The sequence below is a fragment of the Vitis riparia genome, chromosome 17, assembly GCF_004353265.1.
Source record: "Vitis riparia cultivar Riparia Gloire de Montpellier isolate 1030 chromosome 17, EGFV_Vit.rip_1.0, whole genome shotgun sequence".
NCBI classification, from domain to species: domain Eukaryota; kingdom Viridiplantae; phylum Streptophyta; class Magnoliopsida; order Vitales; family Vitaceae; genus Vitis; species Vitis riparia.
Genome location: NC_048447.1, coordinates 5,261,770 through 5,279,601, shown reverse-complemented (window position 1 = coordinate 5,279,601; position 17,832 = coordinate 5,261,770). Strand labels below are relative to the sequence as shown.

The window sequence follows — 17,832 nt, the reverse complement described above, 5'->3', positions numbered from 1 at the left end:
TAGGTTAAATTCAATTCCATATTAGTTTTCATCATAGCTCATCTATATAGGGTTAAGTTTTTTTTTTTTAATTTAAATGTATAAATCAAGCCAACTCATATGGAAGAACAAAGAATTTTGATATATTTACAAAATCACTAACTAATATCAGTATTATAAAAGACATTCAGGATGTTGTTATCTATTTAGTCTTCCAAACAAAACATTTTTACTCATCATTGTTCATACATTTCAAATCAAATATACTATTAGTGTTGACCTTGGATCATCTTGCCTAAAACTTTCTAAGCTTTTATATATGAAAAGCAGAACTCTTTATTTTCCAAAAGCTAATCAATTTCCATGAGCAATTTGTACTACTTTTGTGCAAGATCCATAAAGTATAAACTAATCTTACTAAGAAACCTACAGTGAATAGTATAGGTTTCGTTCGATTCCTAGAAAATGTTAAGAAAAGAAAATAGAAAAAAAAAGTTTCCCTTATTATTGCAAAGTTAGTAAGTATGCGATACTTCAACATGAAGTACAATACCTTCCCATTTTCTTAAGTAATTTATATTAATTTAAACTATTTAGTCCAGCTCCTTATTTCTTGATTTTAAAATTAAATACAAAAACTACTCGATGTCTAAATAAAAATAAAAATTAAATTCAAAAGAAAACAAGAAGGAAAATATATATATATATATATATATATATATATATTTTAAAGTCTACCTTCCATTTAGTCTATATCACTTTTAGATTCTTTCATTGATTATTTCTCACACAAAAGATGCAAGTTGAAAATCATGACTAAATTATTTGAATTTTAGTTCCTAACCAAAAGCCTACTAATTAATCACAGAAACACCAAAGCCCAAATTTGAGATGTATATATATAGTGCCATGAACTCAAATAGTTAAGTGAATATGTGATATTCAAAATGGATAAGACCATGGAATCATTTAGAAGAATGAGAACTATTAATAAGATAAAGATTTCCTGAGAAATAGTAGAAAAGATAAAAATAAAAAAAAAATTATCAAATCCGATAAAGAGAATATATATATATATATATATATATATATATATATATATATATATAGTTTCAATTTAGGCAGATTGATGGGGTTGATGACTAATCCAAACTCAACCCGAATTAAAAAATAATCAATTCAAACTCAATCCAACTTGGAGTATTCAATCCAACCTTATTTTTTTAGGTCTAGGTTAAATTCGAGTTTTTCAAATTAGACTCAAATTGATTGAATTAGATTTAGGTTGATCATGCTACAAATTTCAAAATTTATCTATGATATTGTTTTAATGTATTTATATGAAAATTTAAATAAAAAATATGACAAAAATTCAAGATAACAACCAAAAAATAAACATAAATTTATACATTTTCTAAAACTAATAAAAAATATATAATATAATATAATTTGATATTTTTCTTTAAAATAAAAATAAATTTTATTATATAAGATAAAATACATTATAAATATTATAAAAACATTAAATCCGATTCAAGTTAGGTTCGAGTTGTCCAAACCGTAATCAGAGCTCAACCCAAATTGAGCTTGATTGAAAAAATCTAACCCAAACCTAATCCAAATATTGAAAATAAATGTCAAATCCCACCCATATATATATATATATATACCAGCAATGTCTCTTTAGTGAGAAATATATGGTTCTATTCTATTAGTACAATTTTCAGAATAGAGAACACTTCAAAAAGTATACGTTATACTTTAAATGACTCCATTATACTCATCTCCAAAGTTTTATATGTTTTAAATGAATTAGTCATTAGGTAATTGTTGAGGAGGTCAAGATGCTAGGGCTGTTTTCGTAGTCAAACGTCGTAACCTACGAACGATAGTGGTGACTGCCTATGGTGTGAGGCGATGACATGGCAATATAGTGTGGTTATGTGGTTAAAGCTTACCATTGTTGTTGATTTGACATGTCGTGACTATAATTCTTAAAAACAATTCTAAATTATTTTTAAAAACAAAATTACGTTTAAAAACTCTAATACGAAAATGACTTGTTCTCCATAAAGGTGCTATACATTTATGCATATTGCAAAAGTGTCTCAAGTATTCTTTATATCGTCTATTATTGCTCAGAACACTACAGAAAATAGTTGAAAATGCACAAAATTTACTCTAAAAAATAATCTGAATAAATTTTCAAAAAATATTTTTTTTTTTTGAAAATATAAAATTATTGTATATATACTAAAACCTCTTAAATCTTATTTTAAATAAAAATATAAAATTAAGTGTTTATTTGTATATATACTACATATTTTCAGTTTTTAAAAATAGGAAATAATAATATCTTTTACATAAATATAATAATTATTGTATAAAAGTATGATTGTATCATGTTCTTCAAAATAATTTTTAAAATTTTAAGATAGGAAAAAAAAATTAATATCTCAATTTTTTAAATAGATTTTAAAATTTAGTATCTTTTTTAGGATAAATTTCAAAAAATTCTTACAATTTATATAAGAAATATATACAAATGAAACCTAATATATCAATTTAAAAATTCTAACAACTTATTTGCAAAGACGTGCACATGCATCTTATTGAAAACACACACCTCATTAGCTTTATTTTTTCTTTTCAAACACTTTTATTCTTGAAATTTTTTATTTTATATTAAAATTTATATAATTTTTTATTTTTTTAATGCTTTTTTAAAATATTTGCAATCTTAAATTCTTTTATCAATTAGATTGCATTTTGTATCATATTTTATAAATTGGTATACATCTACACTTCACTCAAACTCATCTTATATTGCATCCAGTAGATAACTGTCTTTTAAAACAGTTTTAAAAAATTGTTCTATTGAAAAATTGTTTTGAAAAATAATTTTAAAGAATAGTTTTCAATTTTTATAGAATAAAAGTTTATTTGAAAACCTAAAATGTTTTCAACCTATTTTAAAATATATTTTTAAAATAATTTTAATTTTTATCATTCTATATATTTATATAATCATTTTTTAAAATAATCCTTAAAAAACAAATAAAAATAACTAAAAGATATTTTTTTTAAAACGCCACATTTACTATACTTCAGAATAGAAATATTTAACATGTTTTCCTTCTTTTTTTTTTTTTTCCTGAAAACCGTAACCAAACAAACCCTCATAAACTTTAAATGTACCTTCCAAAACTATGCTTAAAACCAAATTCATTTTTTCTACTAAAATTTTTTTAATCATATTATCTAATATATTTTCGCAAAAACAGCAACCTCTCAGCGTAATGAGAAACACCCAAACATTTACGGTCTACGATCCATCCGTTTCCTGTCAGGAATTTGGAATGAAAATAGGAATAGGAATGGCAATCCAATCCAATGTAGGCTTTTCATGAGTACTGATGTTGTCACATTCCCATTGTACTGGAATGAATAATGGATTGGGTCTCTCATTTCATTCCCTGTTCCAGGGTCCAAATCTAGCTCTACTCTCTTTCCCTACCAAAAACATGGTGATAAGTTGTCAGAACAAACACAATTCACTTATAAATTCCCCACTTGGAACAGATTATGCACCATGTCATTGTGTTTATCAAAGAGAACCAAACCCTAACCCCTCGAGAAATCACCTCTCTTTCAAGAAGGATCATCAACAAACCATGGAGTCTGAAATATATTACCATCAACATCCAAGACAACAAACTTTGAAGAAACCAAATAAGCATACTAGTTTCACATGCTAAAGACTAATCAACAGAGCAGAATAAAAGGGAAAGAAAAATGAAAAAGTAAAGGAAAAAACCCTTCTAGCATCTTGATTAAGTAGGAAGGTGAAGCTAAAACCAAATTTTTATGATTTATGCACGGTTTTCTATCCCCAACAAGATAGACAACAAGACAATGGTCATCACTTGGCAAGCATCATCCTCACAAACTCCTCATAATTCACTTGCCCATCACCATCTACATCCGCTTCTCGAATCATCTCATCCACCTCTTCATCAGTCAACTTCTCACCGAGATTTGTCATTACATGCCGAAGCTGCAAGATGAGAATCATTAACATTGAGAACAAAACAAATTTGTAGAGCCATAAATAACTGCTTAGAGCATATTTTACATTTCTGAAGCAGATCAGATGGTAGACCTGAGATTTAATACTTGGATTTGAACTGTGTATCTCATTTTATCAAATTATTGAAACTAAAATAGAAAAGAGAAGCAGACTAAGAAGCTACCTCTGCAGCAGAAATAAAGCCATTTTGATCTTTGTCGAAGACCTTGAAAGCTTCTTTGAGTTCCTCTTCAGAGTCAGTATCCTTCAGAGGCCCAAAAAAAAAGAATGATAAAAATGTTTACACCTTTATAAGTATCAAAGGTAACAACATGGAAAAACAAATTCTTGTGCTGCCTAAAGTGATTATAAGACTGGAAGCTATTCCCTGTAGACAAGCAGTCCATAATGTAAAAACCTTTTTTTTATTTTTTATTTCAATCAGAGTAACAATGGTCATATTAACATGTCACTTGCAAGACTTGCCAATTTAATGCCATTCAATAGCTTCATGTGGGACTTGAAGCTACTAATTACAAATTCACTATCGAACCAAGGTACCTTACTAATTTTTATTTTTATTTTCATTTTCTTTTGATCGGTAAAAGCAGAAGTAAAAATATATAAATGAGGAAAAAGGCTGCCCAATGGTCAACCCAAGGCATATAGGAAGTATACAGTAGGCACCAAAAGGCAACAACAAAAAAAAAAATAAAAAATAAGAGGGGATGCAAAAAATCACACTTGTCCTCACCTAGAACCCAACCAATCAAAGAAGTTGATTAAAGGTAAAGGTCCATCATCTATATACAACTTAGTCCAAGACCAAAAACTAATATTCTAATCTTAATTGATAGTAGAGAAGTTCGTAAAAGGATACACTAACAATTCCTGCGATGAGGAACATATGTTGCTCAAACATCCGAGTGTGGAAGATCTGGAACAATTGTGTAATTATATTACGGCAATGAAGGAGATGAAGAAAGGCCCTAGGGATGGAAGAAGATGGTTTGTTGTGGAGTCCAAATCTTTTGAGCTTTTGGTTGACAACGTAGGAGGGAAATTGAGAGGGTGCATTTGGGAGATGTAGAGGGCTATCTTCCTGGATCAAATTTGGGGATGCAAGCCTTAGTAGTTTGTTGGATGGAGTTGAGACGTGCTACAGAGGGAGTGATGATAGAAGAGCAGAGAGGAGGGGTATTTATCAGGCTGCAGGATAAATGGCAGAAGTGGTGATGGGGTTCTGGTCACTCATTTGTTGTTCGCTGACGATAGGCTAGTCTTTTGCAAGGCTTCCCAAGATCAGATGGCTTATTTGAGCTAGTTGTTAATGTGGTTTGAAGCCATTTCAGGTTTGAGAATCAATTTGGATAAGAGTGAAATTTTGTCGATAAAGAGAGTAGAGAATCTGGAGGTGTTGACTCTTGAGTTTGGTTGGGGAGGCTCCCAACTACTTACTTGGGGTTTCCATTGGGTGCACAACACAAGTCCGTGGCTGTTTGGGATGGGGTGAAGGAGAGATTTCGGAAAAGGCTTGCCATATGGAAGAGGCAATTTATCTCTAAAGGAGGGAGAATCACTTTGATTCGCAGTACTTTGTCTAGTATGCCCATCTACTTTATGTCTTTATTGCATATTCCAAGAGTGATTAGATTAAGATTAGAGCAAATTCAAAGGAATTTTTTATGGGGAGGGAGAGCTTTGGAGAGTAAGCCTCATCTTATAAAGTGGGATATCGTCTGTTCAGACAAAAGGAAGGGTGGTTTGGGAGTTAGACGTCTTTCTACTCTCTATAGGGCCCTTTTAAGTAAGTGGAACAGACGCTTTGCGAATGAAAGGGACTCTTTGGAAGCATGTTATTAGTAGGAAGTTTGGGAGGAAGAAGGGGGGTGGTGTACTAGGGAAGTGAGGGAGGGGTTTGGTGTGAGATTTTGGAAGGAAATTAGGAAGGAAGGGTCTCTTTTGCAAAAAAAAAAAAAAAGTCGTATTTTTTGTGGGGGATGATAGAAGAGTGAAATTTTGGAAAGACAAATGGTGCGGGAACATTGCTCTTTATAATTCTTTCCCCTCTTTGTATGCCTTAGCGGCTTCTAAAGAGGCTTGGTTAGTGGAGTTGTGGGACTCAACAGGCGAGGAAGGGGGTTGGAGTCCTAGATTCTCTAGGCCCTCCAATAATTGGAAGGTGGAGGAGGTGGAGAGGTTACTTGTGACAATACAAGGAAGGAGGCTTAATCCTAATTTGGAAGATAAGAGTGCTGTGGAAAGAGACTAAGGACGGGATTTTTTCACCAAAAAAATCACTGAAGCGCCAAAACAGTTCTGATAATAACCCTCTCTCACATTTGTGGATACAAGCAATTACATGTGGAAGCATGTGTATATTACACACATAAGCAAAGAAAGAAATCAAGACAAAAAGGCAATGCATCTTTCAGTCGGAAATTTCACACAAATTTCATGCTAATTACTCAGTGGAAATGACATTTAGACAAAAGAAAAACCTTGCTATGTGAAATTGAGACATAGTGTATTGATGTCTCAATTCACTGCATGAGATTAGCCCCCAAACATAAAACTTTATTAGATATAATGGGAAAGGAAATGCTGAAATATATAAACATGGCAGATGGTAACACAGAAGAGAATAACGCGGAAATGGGTGAAATAAAATAGGGAAGCCATAAAGAATTTCTCAAAAGCGCATGACTTTTTTTTTTCACCTAATAATTTATTGCTTTGACAGAAATTTTTAGTTTCCATAGTAAATGTAGGACAACATCTACACTGCCCACAACACTTGCAGTAGAACACTTGCAGGCAGCAAATAATGGGGTGTTCAACAGTCCAAATGTCCAATAGTCCAATTTTGGGGAAACCAAAAAAGCTTAAGGAAAAAATAAAAAATAAAAATGGAGCCTAAAATGGTTACTGCAGCAGTTGAAAAAATTGACTTTTGACCAATCATAGGGTCAACAATAGGCTAGCAAGTTCAGAACAAGGAGATATTTAGCACTTAAAACCGAGTTCAAAACAAGAACAATTCAAGACTTGAACAGCTAGTACTAGAACAAGCATACGTTCAGCACTTGAACAGAAAGTGATGAAAAACCACAAGTTCAGCAATGAAGCCTCATGCCCAAGAAGGTCCACAAATAAAGTGGCAAACAATATCCCGACAGGCCTCACTTTTGCATGGCCAACACCAGGCCTCTGATGAATGAAAAAAATGTACTCACCTTCATTTTGCGTGCCATCAAATTCAAGAACTCAGGGAAATCAATGGTGCCATTTTGATCAGCATCAACTTCATTGATCATATCTTGCAGTTCAGCTTCAGTGGGATTCTGTCCCAGAGATCTCATTACTGTCCCCAACTCTTTGGTTGTGATGCAGCCTATACAATCATAGCATACATTAGGAAGGTATTTATTTTTTCTTTTAGCATGATATGAATTCTGAGTAAGCAGTTTTAAAGCAAAGGGATAGATTAAGCACAAGTACAAGACATAACAGAACATAATATGCTAGTCCAGGCCAGCAAACAACCAAAAACAAATACAAATTTGTATAACCATACTAACAGGGATATTCTTTTCCCTTTCCATCTTTTAAGAAAGATAATATTGCATAGGAGAAAAGATGATAATCCAGAACTACCGTCTACGTCTGATATACTTTGTAGCATCTATATGGTACAAGTTATAGATATCAGTTTACACAAAAAAAAAAAAAAAAAAAAAAAAAAAAAAAAAACAATTAACCTTCTTGTACCATGTATCATGGCTCCTTAACAACTATGGATCATACAAACTCAAGCTAGGCTCTCTTAATGAGAAGGTTCTAGCATATGCAGCAAGTGATAACACCAAAAGGGGAAAAGATAGTGCTTTAGAAGGATTCCACAAGTGAAATTATAAGTTCACCATCATATAACTTGTGGAATTATAAGTTCACTATCACTTGTGGATGTCTATAGGCTGTAGATGTCTATACTTACAGAAGTTCTTTGAGTAAGTGAACTTCTTTGAGTTGCAGAAGTTCTAGCATTCCATATAATTTCTCTGTAAGTATAGACATCTACAGCCTATGACCAGGTCAACAGCTTTTCCATGAGAAATTCTTAATGCAATGCAAAGCATACAAAAACAGACTCTCAACCATTATCAGTAATGGTTCCATACTCCTTTGTAGTTTTTGAAGCCCAAAACAATCTCAATCTAGTAGGCCCCTAGAATCCACTCTATTCACAATCCTTTCTCAAGCAATCTAGGGTCTTCACTTCAGTAGGGGGTGCCAAACAGAAGTCACACAAATTGGAAAAATAGACTCAGAATAAGGCCATACTTTAGAAAATATTCTAGCAGAATATCAAGGAAAGTGTGATCAAAAGGCGAATCACAAGAAACTAAACTTTCAGCTTAGAAAAAAAACATTATCCACACCACTTTAGTAAATATGGTCAAAAATGTTTTAGGGACGTCAAATATCAAACCGTCAAGCCAACAGTTAACCTCACTAAACTAAATTTAAGAAAAGAAGACTCCAAAACATCATCCTGCTGGAAGGAGGCACGCTAATCAAGGATGTTACAGAGGCCATCCTGACAAACAACTTTTCAACATAGGCATTATGCCCCAAGATTGAAAACCTCGATAGTGTGGTTAAGGAAGGCAAAAAGAAGAAAAACAGCCAGACTGGTAGCCAAACTGCAGCTGTTGCTTGACAGGTTGGAGGGCTCAGATTGATAGTGGAAGTAAATACAAAACCATCTCTTATTGCTGAAACTGGATGGAATTAAGCATGAGCAAAAGTTTAAAAGCCAAATGTTTCCAATATTCTGGAATCATCATAAAAAAATAAAAAACACTAAACTCCTACGGGATTTCCAGAAGGATATCTTAAAAAGTAAGAAGCTGCTTAAAAAAAGCTTCAACTGGAGTGCAGGAAATTACTAATATCAAAACTTAGAAAGATTCCATGGTTCTATTCTCTTAATGTCTCACTTTCGATGAGAAGAGGATAGAAACCAGTGATTTATTTTCAAATGGAAAGGCCTGAAAGCAAGGAGCTTGTATAGGACATCTTCAGCCATTACATAGCTCCACCACAAGGCAATAATAAAAATAAAAAACAATTCAAACAAAAAATGGAAGAGCTCAGGATGCCACTAAAGTCAGGCATGCTTTAAAAGAAAATACATCTGGAAGGAACCCAAAAACAATGGTTCATAGAACAGTATTGTCAAGGCAAAGTTGAAGGCAACAGCATTCTGCCATAAATGATAAGGATTTTACGTGCATTTTGTAGCATAAATATTCTACTCCTGTAATTCAGCCTCATTATATCTTTCTTCAAACCAAGAAGCAAGAAGAATGCAACATGAAAAAACAGAATTTGAAATATACCTTGCTTAGCATAAATATTTGAGTCTCATAATCCATTTTACAGAAAAGTGTAATGCATATGAAAAACAACTTACACTCTGAAAGCCAAAAGTCACAAAATTCATCAGGCGAAAAGCTTAAAATAAAAGGTTCTAAACATACTCTCAAATCTGGATATCAGATGCAAACTTCTTCCATGCTGAGAAAGTGATCTTATTTCTAATGTTAACTGCTAAAGGAAATAAGGTACCTTTGAATCATAGATTTTAGAATAATTTCCCAAAAAACAAAAAAAAAAAAAAAATGAAATGCAATAAAGAATGGTCTATTCTAGCAAAAGACTACCAACCAAAAGGTTTATGTCCTTAGCTTGTGTCTGAGTCATAGATAAGGTATTAACCACAACTCACACCCAAAATGAAAAATAAATAAATAAACAAAATAAAATAAAACAAAACAAAAACCCTTTTCCAATTTCACTTCAACACTGGCTAATATCCTTCACAGAAGCAAAATGTCAAACATGGGGAAATGAGACTTTACCACCTTCCTATATGTTTACAAGGTCACTACTAGCAAACTGCCTCAGGGAACAAATTAGCAAAACAAAATCAACATTCCAGAAGCATCTTAACAGCCCAATTCCTTGGTAAAGTAGATATGATAACAACAACCTAGTAGGTGTGAGGTGGGTACCTCTAATCCATAAAGCTCAATGCATAAACACATCTTCTGTCCAGTTTTCATTTTCCAATTATGCTGCCGGAATACCCAAGCTCCATGGCACAGAATAAATTACATAATCCAAACAGCATACCCTCATGGCAACAAGACACTCTTAATAAGAACCAGCAATGGTCATCTAAAACATTCATTGAGAACCATCAAACCAACTAAATAAACCCATGAATAGTTGAAAAAATGTTCTCCTTTTTCAAGAATGGAAACAAAGAACGCCTTCGTCTTTGGGTTATTTCCAATTGTTGAAAGCGTTCATGTTTTTTCTAAAACACCAAAAAAAATTAAAAATAAAAAATAAAAAAAATTAAAGGAAAAACACACTGGCATTTCCTAAAACCACCCATTTCTAGGAATGTTTTCTACAACAATTTTCAGAAACATCCTACGAAACATAATTCTGTATATCAGTTTCAATTTATCTATTTTCAAAAACATAAAACAATTCTCATTTCAGCTACCAAAAAGCCCTAACCATTAAAAGCCCTGTAAGTGTCAAACTAGACCAATCCAGATTCGACTTTGCAAACCATGTTTTTTGTCCCTCCTTAGTTTCAAATCTGCGCTAACAACATCACAGAAATGAATTTAACGGAGAAAAAGCAATTGAAAAAGATTAAAAAAAAAACTCCAAAGAAGCATCATAGTCCAAGAAAACAGACAAAAGAGGATCCGGGTTCGCATGGGTTTCCTAAAACGATCATCATAAATATCATCTTCACCATCAAACAACAGATCTATGGTAGATTCAAAATGAAGACCAAAAATAAAACCCTATAAAACATATGTATAAAACAATGAAAAGAAGGAAAAAAAGAAAAAAGAAAACAAAAATACCATCGCCGTCCTTGTCGAAGAGGCTGAAAGCTTCCTTGAACTCAGCGATCTGCTCTTCCGTAAGCTGTTCTGCCATGCTTCCCCCTTCTTTCTTCCTTCCTCTCTCTTCCTCTCTTTTTCCTCTGCTTCTGCTCAAACCAAATACAAATGGAGAGAAGAAATTTGTAAGCCTCGTACAACTCGCGGTGACTGGGCCCCACCAACTCTGCCCCTAGCCCCTACCTATTTAGTATTTTTCTCTGGGACCCACTGGCCTTTTCTTTATCTTATTCCATCGGTCCACCGCCCTTCTAAGTCTTCAATACACCTCCCCACCGTCTTTAATACTATATATGTCTGATCTTGACTCGCTGTATGATGACTTTTCGAAAATTAATATTGACTTACTGTATAAATAAAAAAAATATAAGTGTTGACAGCCTATTTTTTAAAATAATTTTCTTAAAATAGTTTTTAAGAATAAATTTTTATTTATTTAAATAATAAAATTTTGTTTAAAAACCTAAATATAAAAAATATTTTTCTCCATTTATTCTTCATGAAAGATTACCATTAAGTTTGCAAAGTATTTTCTATATTTCGGGTTATTGTTAAAAATAATAATTGAAAAACATTAAATATGTTCTAAACCTATTTTTAGAATAAGTTTTTAAAAAATTATTATAAATATAAAAATTTTGATGGAATAAATTATCACAAAATTTATCATAAAACTATGACTTCAGACTCAATAAATTCGGGTTTCATAAGTAATGGGTCATAGACATTGAACATATGGCATGTAATTCAAAATGTCATATATCAAAAAGTTTACAAAATTAAGTCTTATAAAATAAAATAATTAGAGCAATTATAAAGAAATATTCTATTATTGACAAATTTTTTAAATGAATGAGACAAATAACTAAAATCAATTAGTCAAATTTCTTGAATTGAACAATCAATCAAATATTCCGTTTCCACTCATAAATAAAGTAATCTCTTTCAATGCAAGGATTTAAAAAGAAAAAAGAAAAAGGCTTCACAATAAGACTTGGAAAAAGTTTCATAATGAGAAAAAAGGTTTTATATACCACAAGAAATTTTACTTTTGGCTACAAATTCTTTTGTCATAAATATAATTTTGCCTCTAAAAGGCATTTTGGGAGACAAAATTTTTATTTTTATTTTTATTTTTTTAGAAAATTGTGTTGAATATTTTAACCAATGTTTTAAAAATTGGATCAGTTCAACTGATCATCGTTTTGGTCAAGTCAATTGGACCAGATTGGGATTGAACCGGGGTCAGACCGCTTGAACCAGCGGTCGAACTGATGAATCGGACAAACCGGCGGGTTTTATGCGGACCGGTTCAATTGATTTTAATTTTTTTTTTTTAAACGACAAAGTTTGGATGGTTCTGGCATCAAAACGGCGCCGTTTTGGAGTCTGATATAAGAAAATCTGAAAATCCATCCCACTGGTGGCCCGCGACACCCACAGTTCCCATCTGCGTTGGAAAACTTCCCACCCCCCTCCTCCGGCGGCCACACTACTTGATCTTATCAGAGCGGAGGGTTGATGGGCTTTGAGCGAGCGAGTCACCCACCCCTTCTAAAGGGGCTGCCGACGGCTCTCTCTCTCTCCTTGCGTCCTTTTCCCTCTGCGATGAAAATTGCCCGCCGCCTGAGCATCATTGACAGTGATGGCTGCGCGGGCTCAACCCAACCCACACTACCAATTCACTCTTTTAATCTTTCTTCTTTTCTTTCTTTTTCCGATCTTCCCAATCTAATTCTTCTTCTTCTTTTCTGTTGTTTTCTGATCTCTTCAAATCTAACCCGATTTCTGAACCGATAATTTTAGTCTTCTGCAAGTTCTTGTATTGGGTGGAGACTAACGATTGCCCCATTTTATCAATTCTCTGAATTTTCTTTTAGTGATCAGGAGTTGTGTTTTTTTTATTCTTTCACTTTTGTCTACGGTCTAGGATCCTCTAAATTTGTTCTTTGTTTACCTGGCAAGAAATGAAAGAGATGTTGAGAAATTTTTGGATCAGATCGGAGATGTCGTCAGAGAGAGCCCTGTCCAATGTGATTGGAAAATGTGTACAACCAAAATTTTACACGTAAAATTATAGTTTGAACTTTGAAGGTCCATCGGGTGTTATGATATATTTGTTTATTCCTGGAATGTCTTGTCGAATCAATAGTAACAAACACATAACTAGGTTGAACATTTCTGATTGTTGTCTGATTGATGCACATGAAGGGAATTTATTAATTTTTTAATTTTTTATGATATATAAAATAATAAAATATATATTTATGACATCATCGATTCGACCGCTATTCGACCGTCGATCCAATCAGTGAACCGTGAATCGATAACTTTTTCACTTCAATGACCGATTCGATTCTGAAAATATTGATTTTAACCATTTATAAAATGACACTAAATATTTTGTGACTATATAATCATTTTCAACAACGCAATATTATGTGGTACAAAATAGTTTGAGAGATAAAGACCTAGTTTCATCCCAAAAAGATAAATAATAAGTAATGAAATTATTTTGTTACCAAAAAGCTTTCGAGATGAAAAGAATCACAATGAGAGACAAAATTATTTTGTCCTAAAAAAAGTTGATACCACTAATTAAAGGAAAAAAAATTACAAGACATAAAATTATTTTGTTGTAAAAACTCAACATTAGAGACAAATTTATCCCAAAAAATATATGTTTTTTTTTTAAAAAAAAACTTTTAATATTACACATTACAATTTTTCAATCTTTTTATATTATTAAATACTTCACATTATTTTGTTTCTTTTTGAAATTTGGGAGAATTGTGTTTTACACCAACTTGGGCTTGATAATTAATAAAAGGTCCTTCAAACACCCATAATTAATTACAATGATATAATTTAATGATTAAAACACTATTTAAAATAGATATATTTACTATTTTTTTCTTTTATTCTAAAAAGTATTTTAAAGTTTATTTTTTTTACTATTATAAAATAAAAAGTTTAAAGTTTTTTTTTTAATATTTTTCCTTCCATATTTTAATATTTTTTTGAACATAGACTTTTGGTAATAAGTTATATGAATGTTCCAAATTTGTTTATTAAGGATTTTTTTTAATGATTTGAATTAATTGAAAATTTATTGAAATAAGAAAAAAGAAAAAGAGAGAAAGATGATAGAAGAAGAGTTTTTATTTTAAATATCCAACTAAAATGTTTTCATATTTAGAAATGGATTATATCAATACATAGTACAGTAGATATTGAATTTTTCTCATATAAAAGGGTTAAATGATATATTTACTCATTTTAAATGAAAACAAGTAGTTAAAAATTATATAGATTATGTTTGAGTTTGGTTTTAAAATATTTTTTCTAGTTTTTATTTTTTTTATTTTTAAATATAATTTTTATTTTTTATATTGTCTCTTTTTGAAAATACATTTAATTTTAATAAATGAAAACTATTTTTAAAAATGAAAATTGAAGACCTTGTTTAATACTATTTTTTTATATGAAGATAATAAAAAGAATTAAATTCATTTATTGATTATTATTTTTTTATTTTTAAAATATAATATGTTCACAATTAAATAAAAAATTTGGTCAATTGTATATTTTTTTCACAAAAATGTAATATGTTCATAAAAAAATTGGATTTAAGTTTTCCGTCATTTTTTTAATCAAACTACTAGGATCATGTTTAATACACATATAGGCATACATGCATTACAGGGATATGAAATTTGTGTCACTGTACAAGGAAAATGTACTAAGTGTACAAGCAGTGTATAAGATTACCATTTATAAAATATTTCAATCTATTTTGAACAACTCCTTTATTTTCCTTGTCACTCACAAATTGCATATTCATGTCATGCACTTTATTTAACTCTCACATGGAATTTCGATACTTTCCCAGTAATAATGTTTGGGGGAAAAAAATTAACCCTAATTCATTCACCATTTTCTCAATTAAACCATTAGAAATATAGTTAACACACTTACGTGGACACATTACTTAGGAGAGATATATTGCACCATTGTACAATGGTATTACACTAACTATACGAGGGAAATATACTAAGTGTACAATGTACAAGGCTATCATTTGTGAAATATTTTAGTTGATTTTGAATCATTTCTTTATTTTCTTTGTTATTCACAAATTGTATATGAAATTTGCACTATTGTATAAGGGTATTAAACTAACTATACAAGGGTGTTACACTCACTATATAAGGCAAATGTACTAACTGTATGAGACAAATGTACTAATTATACAAGGGTGTACAAGGCAACCCTTTATGCAAGATTTCAATCAATTCTGAACTTTTTTTTTCTTGTCACCCAATGATTGAACACTTTTCCCTCACACATTCCTTCACCTAAAAATTGTTTTAATTTTAAATTTTAAATTTCATCATCCAAAACTTGTAATTGCATATTTCGTTTAAGTAGTTTTAACAATATTTTTTCTTACTACATTTACATCCTATATAAAGGAAAATTAACCATAATATATGTATTACATTTTTTGTGAAATCAAATTAATATAAATGGATAACATTAGTGTCATTGTTTCAAATGACTTAAGACAATATAAACAACATGTAATAACTATTGAGGAAAAACTATCAATATTTTTTTACCAAACTATGTCATTTAGATCTTCCTTACCAAAATCAAAACATAGGAAATAAAATTAAAATTAATCACATTTAAAGTGTTTATTACAAGTAAACCGAATGAAATATATATTTTTACTATTTTACCTTTATAAACATAATATCAGCAGAGATTAAAAAAATCATATTTAAATAGAATTAAAAAGGATAAAAAAATTATCTTTGTAACATTTGTAATTTTTTTAAAAAAATCATTAATTTAAATTATCAAGTTAATTTAAAATAATTTTTTTTTGTTGTAATTATAGTTTTGAAGATTCTACGATTTTTATATTATTACTTTTAATTTATTTTCTTTGATTTTTTATTTTAAATTTCATCTAAACTTGTTTTTTCTTGCATTTACATGTTTTCTATTATATCCCTATTTAAGGTGATTTTAATCTAATTTGTGGTCCATTATATTCTCTTTTCGATTTTAATGTATTGTTATACCTCTTTACATAACAAAAGATTTTGTTATTTTTCATCTATAAAACTTTATACAAAAGATATCATGTACCAGGAAAAAAAATAAAAATAAAAAGAGAAAATTATGATATAATTACATACACATCTCTTAATATGATACATTTGTTTGACTTAATGACATCGTGCTTTAATAATTTAAACCATGTCAAGTCCATATCTATTTTAGATTTAAAGGGGTATTTGAATATTTTTCAAATTATTAAGTTATAATACACCATTCAATTAAAAATTAATTATCAATATTAGTTAAAAGATGATCATGTTACAAAATAATATATTAAGACAATATCTATGTATTGTCCATAAAATAGAGAAAATATTCAAATAATTGTTCATAACCTTAAAGATATATATATATATATATACCATAGACACCCAGGACAAGGTCATATGCAATGAAAACAGGAATTATGTCATGATTCAAAACAAAGAAGAGGGTTAGAAATCAAACAAGATAAATAACCAAAGAAATTTAAAAAGAGAAGGAACCAAAAGCTGTTTAGTTCATAAATATAAAACCATCCATGATAGGAGGTGAACTGGAAATATAAAACAAACCATCCATGATAGGAGGTAAACTGAAAATAAACTTGAAAATTTACATAATTTAAAGACCATCCATCATAGGAGGTAAAACATAGAATACATAAGGAGAAATATCTTACAATGGGAGGAAAGCTTTGAAGAAAGCTTGGGGCTTGAAGGGCTTACATGATGAGAGAGAAAGAAAAGAGAAGGGAGAGCATAAAATTATTCGTCCTTACAAATGGAGATCAAGTCACCTTAAATAGGCAAAAAGATTAATAGTAATCTCGTGCATGAATAGTGAATAGTGAATAGTGAATAGTAAAATTCACTTTTCCATCGAAAAACCCACTATCAGCTGAGAAGACTTCTGACCGGCTGCTTTAGACTGTGTAGTCACATGCTTGCTGCTTTTGGTGCTGGAACTACAAAGCTGTAGAATATTCTTGATGGAAGACATAAGGCTGACAATTACTTAGATCTTCTTATTGGAGGAAGGATTCCTTCACAGTCGTCACCATTGTCTGGAAGGTAGCTTGTTGAATCATCAGATTCTGCATAAGAATTTTCTTGGGAGAAGCTTGAGCTTCCTTCTTCAAGGATTTTCTGGAAATCTTGAGGGGTCTTAGCTGCTGCGAGCAAGGCTTGTAACTGTTGCTTTTTGAGGAGAAACCGAGACATATCATCACTGGCTGAGACTTGTGTGGGGTTCTTGAGGAAATACTGCTTAACTGCTTCAATAGATGCATCATTTTTCAAGGCATCCCACCATTTAGTTTTAAAAGTCCTTCCCAGAGATGGAAAGGCTGTTGATGCATCTGTAATGATAATATAGTCCCATTGGACTATCCAAGCAAGACCAAATTTGCTGAAAAAGAACAGTAAATGGGGAAAAGCTGAGAGTTCTCTAGGGATATCAAAAGAACTTCTGAATAGCTCAAATCCATCCAGGATGGGCTTAGGAAGAATCTTAATAGTCGGACCATAATAAGTCCACCAACTGTAGAAGCAAAATGGGAAAGAGGAAAGCTGATTCTTAGATGGAAAATAGAACATCCATGAATGATGGAAGTCCCTATTCTAGATCAGAAAAGCATTAAACCATGCTCTCTGATAATCCCAATAATTAAAA

At 31.0% G+C, this 17,832-nt stretch overlaps 1 protein-coding gene across 1 annotated transcript; it reads right to left on the bottom strand.

Moving 5' to 3' along the window:
- Positions 1–3,638: 3,638 nt before the first annotated feature.
- On the bottom strand, positions 3,639–11,155 carry LOC117904760 (calmodulin). The gene is made up of 4 exons (XM_034817516.1): positions 11,008–11,155; positions 7,285–7,442; positions 4,233–4,313; positions 3,639–4,036 (listed from the first exon to the last, which is right to left on the bottom strand). The coding sequence occupies exons 1-4, from the start codon at positions 11,081–11,083 to the stop codon at positions 3,902–3,904; spliced, it is 450 nt and encodes a 149-aa protein (XP_034673407.1). The 5' UTR covers positions 11,084–11,155; the 3' UTR covers positions 3,639–3,901.
- Positions 11,156–17,832: the final 6,677 nt, after the last annotated feature.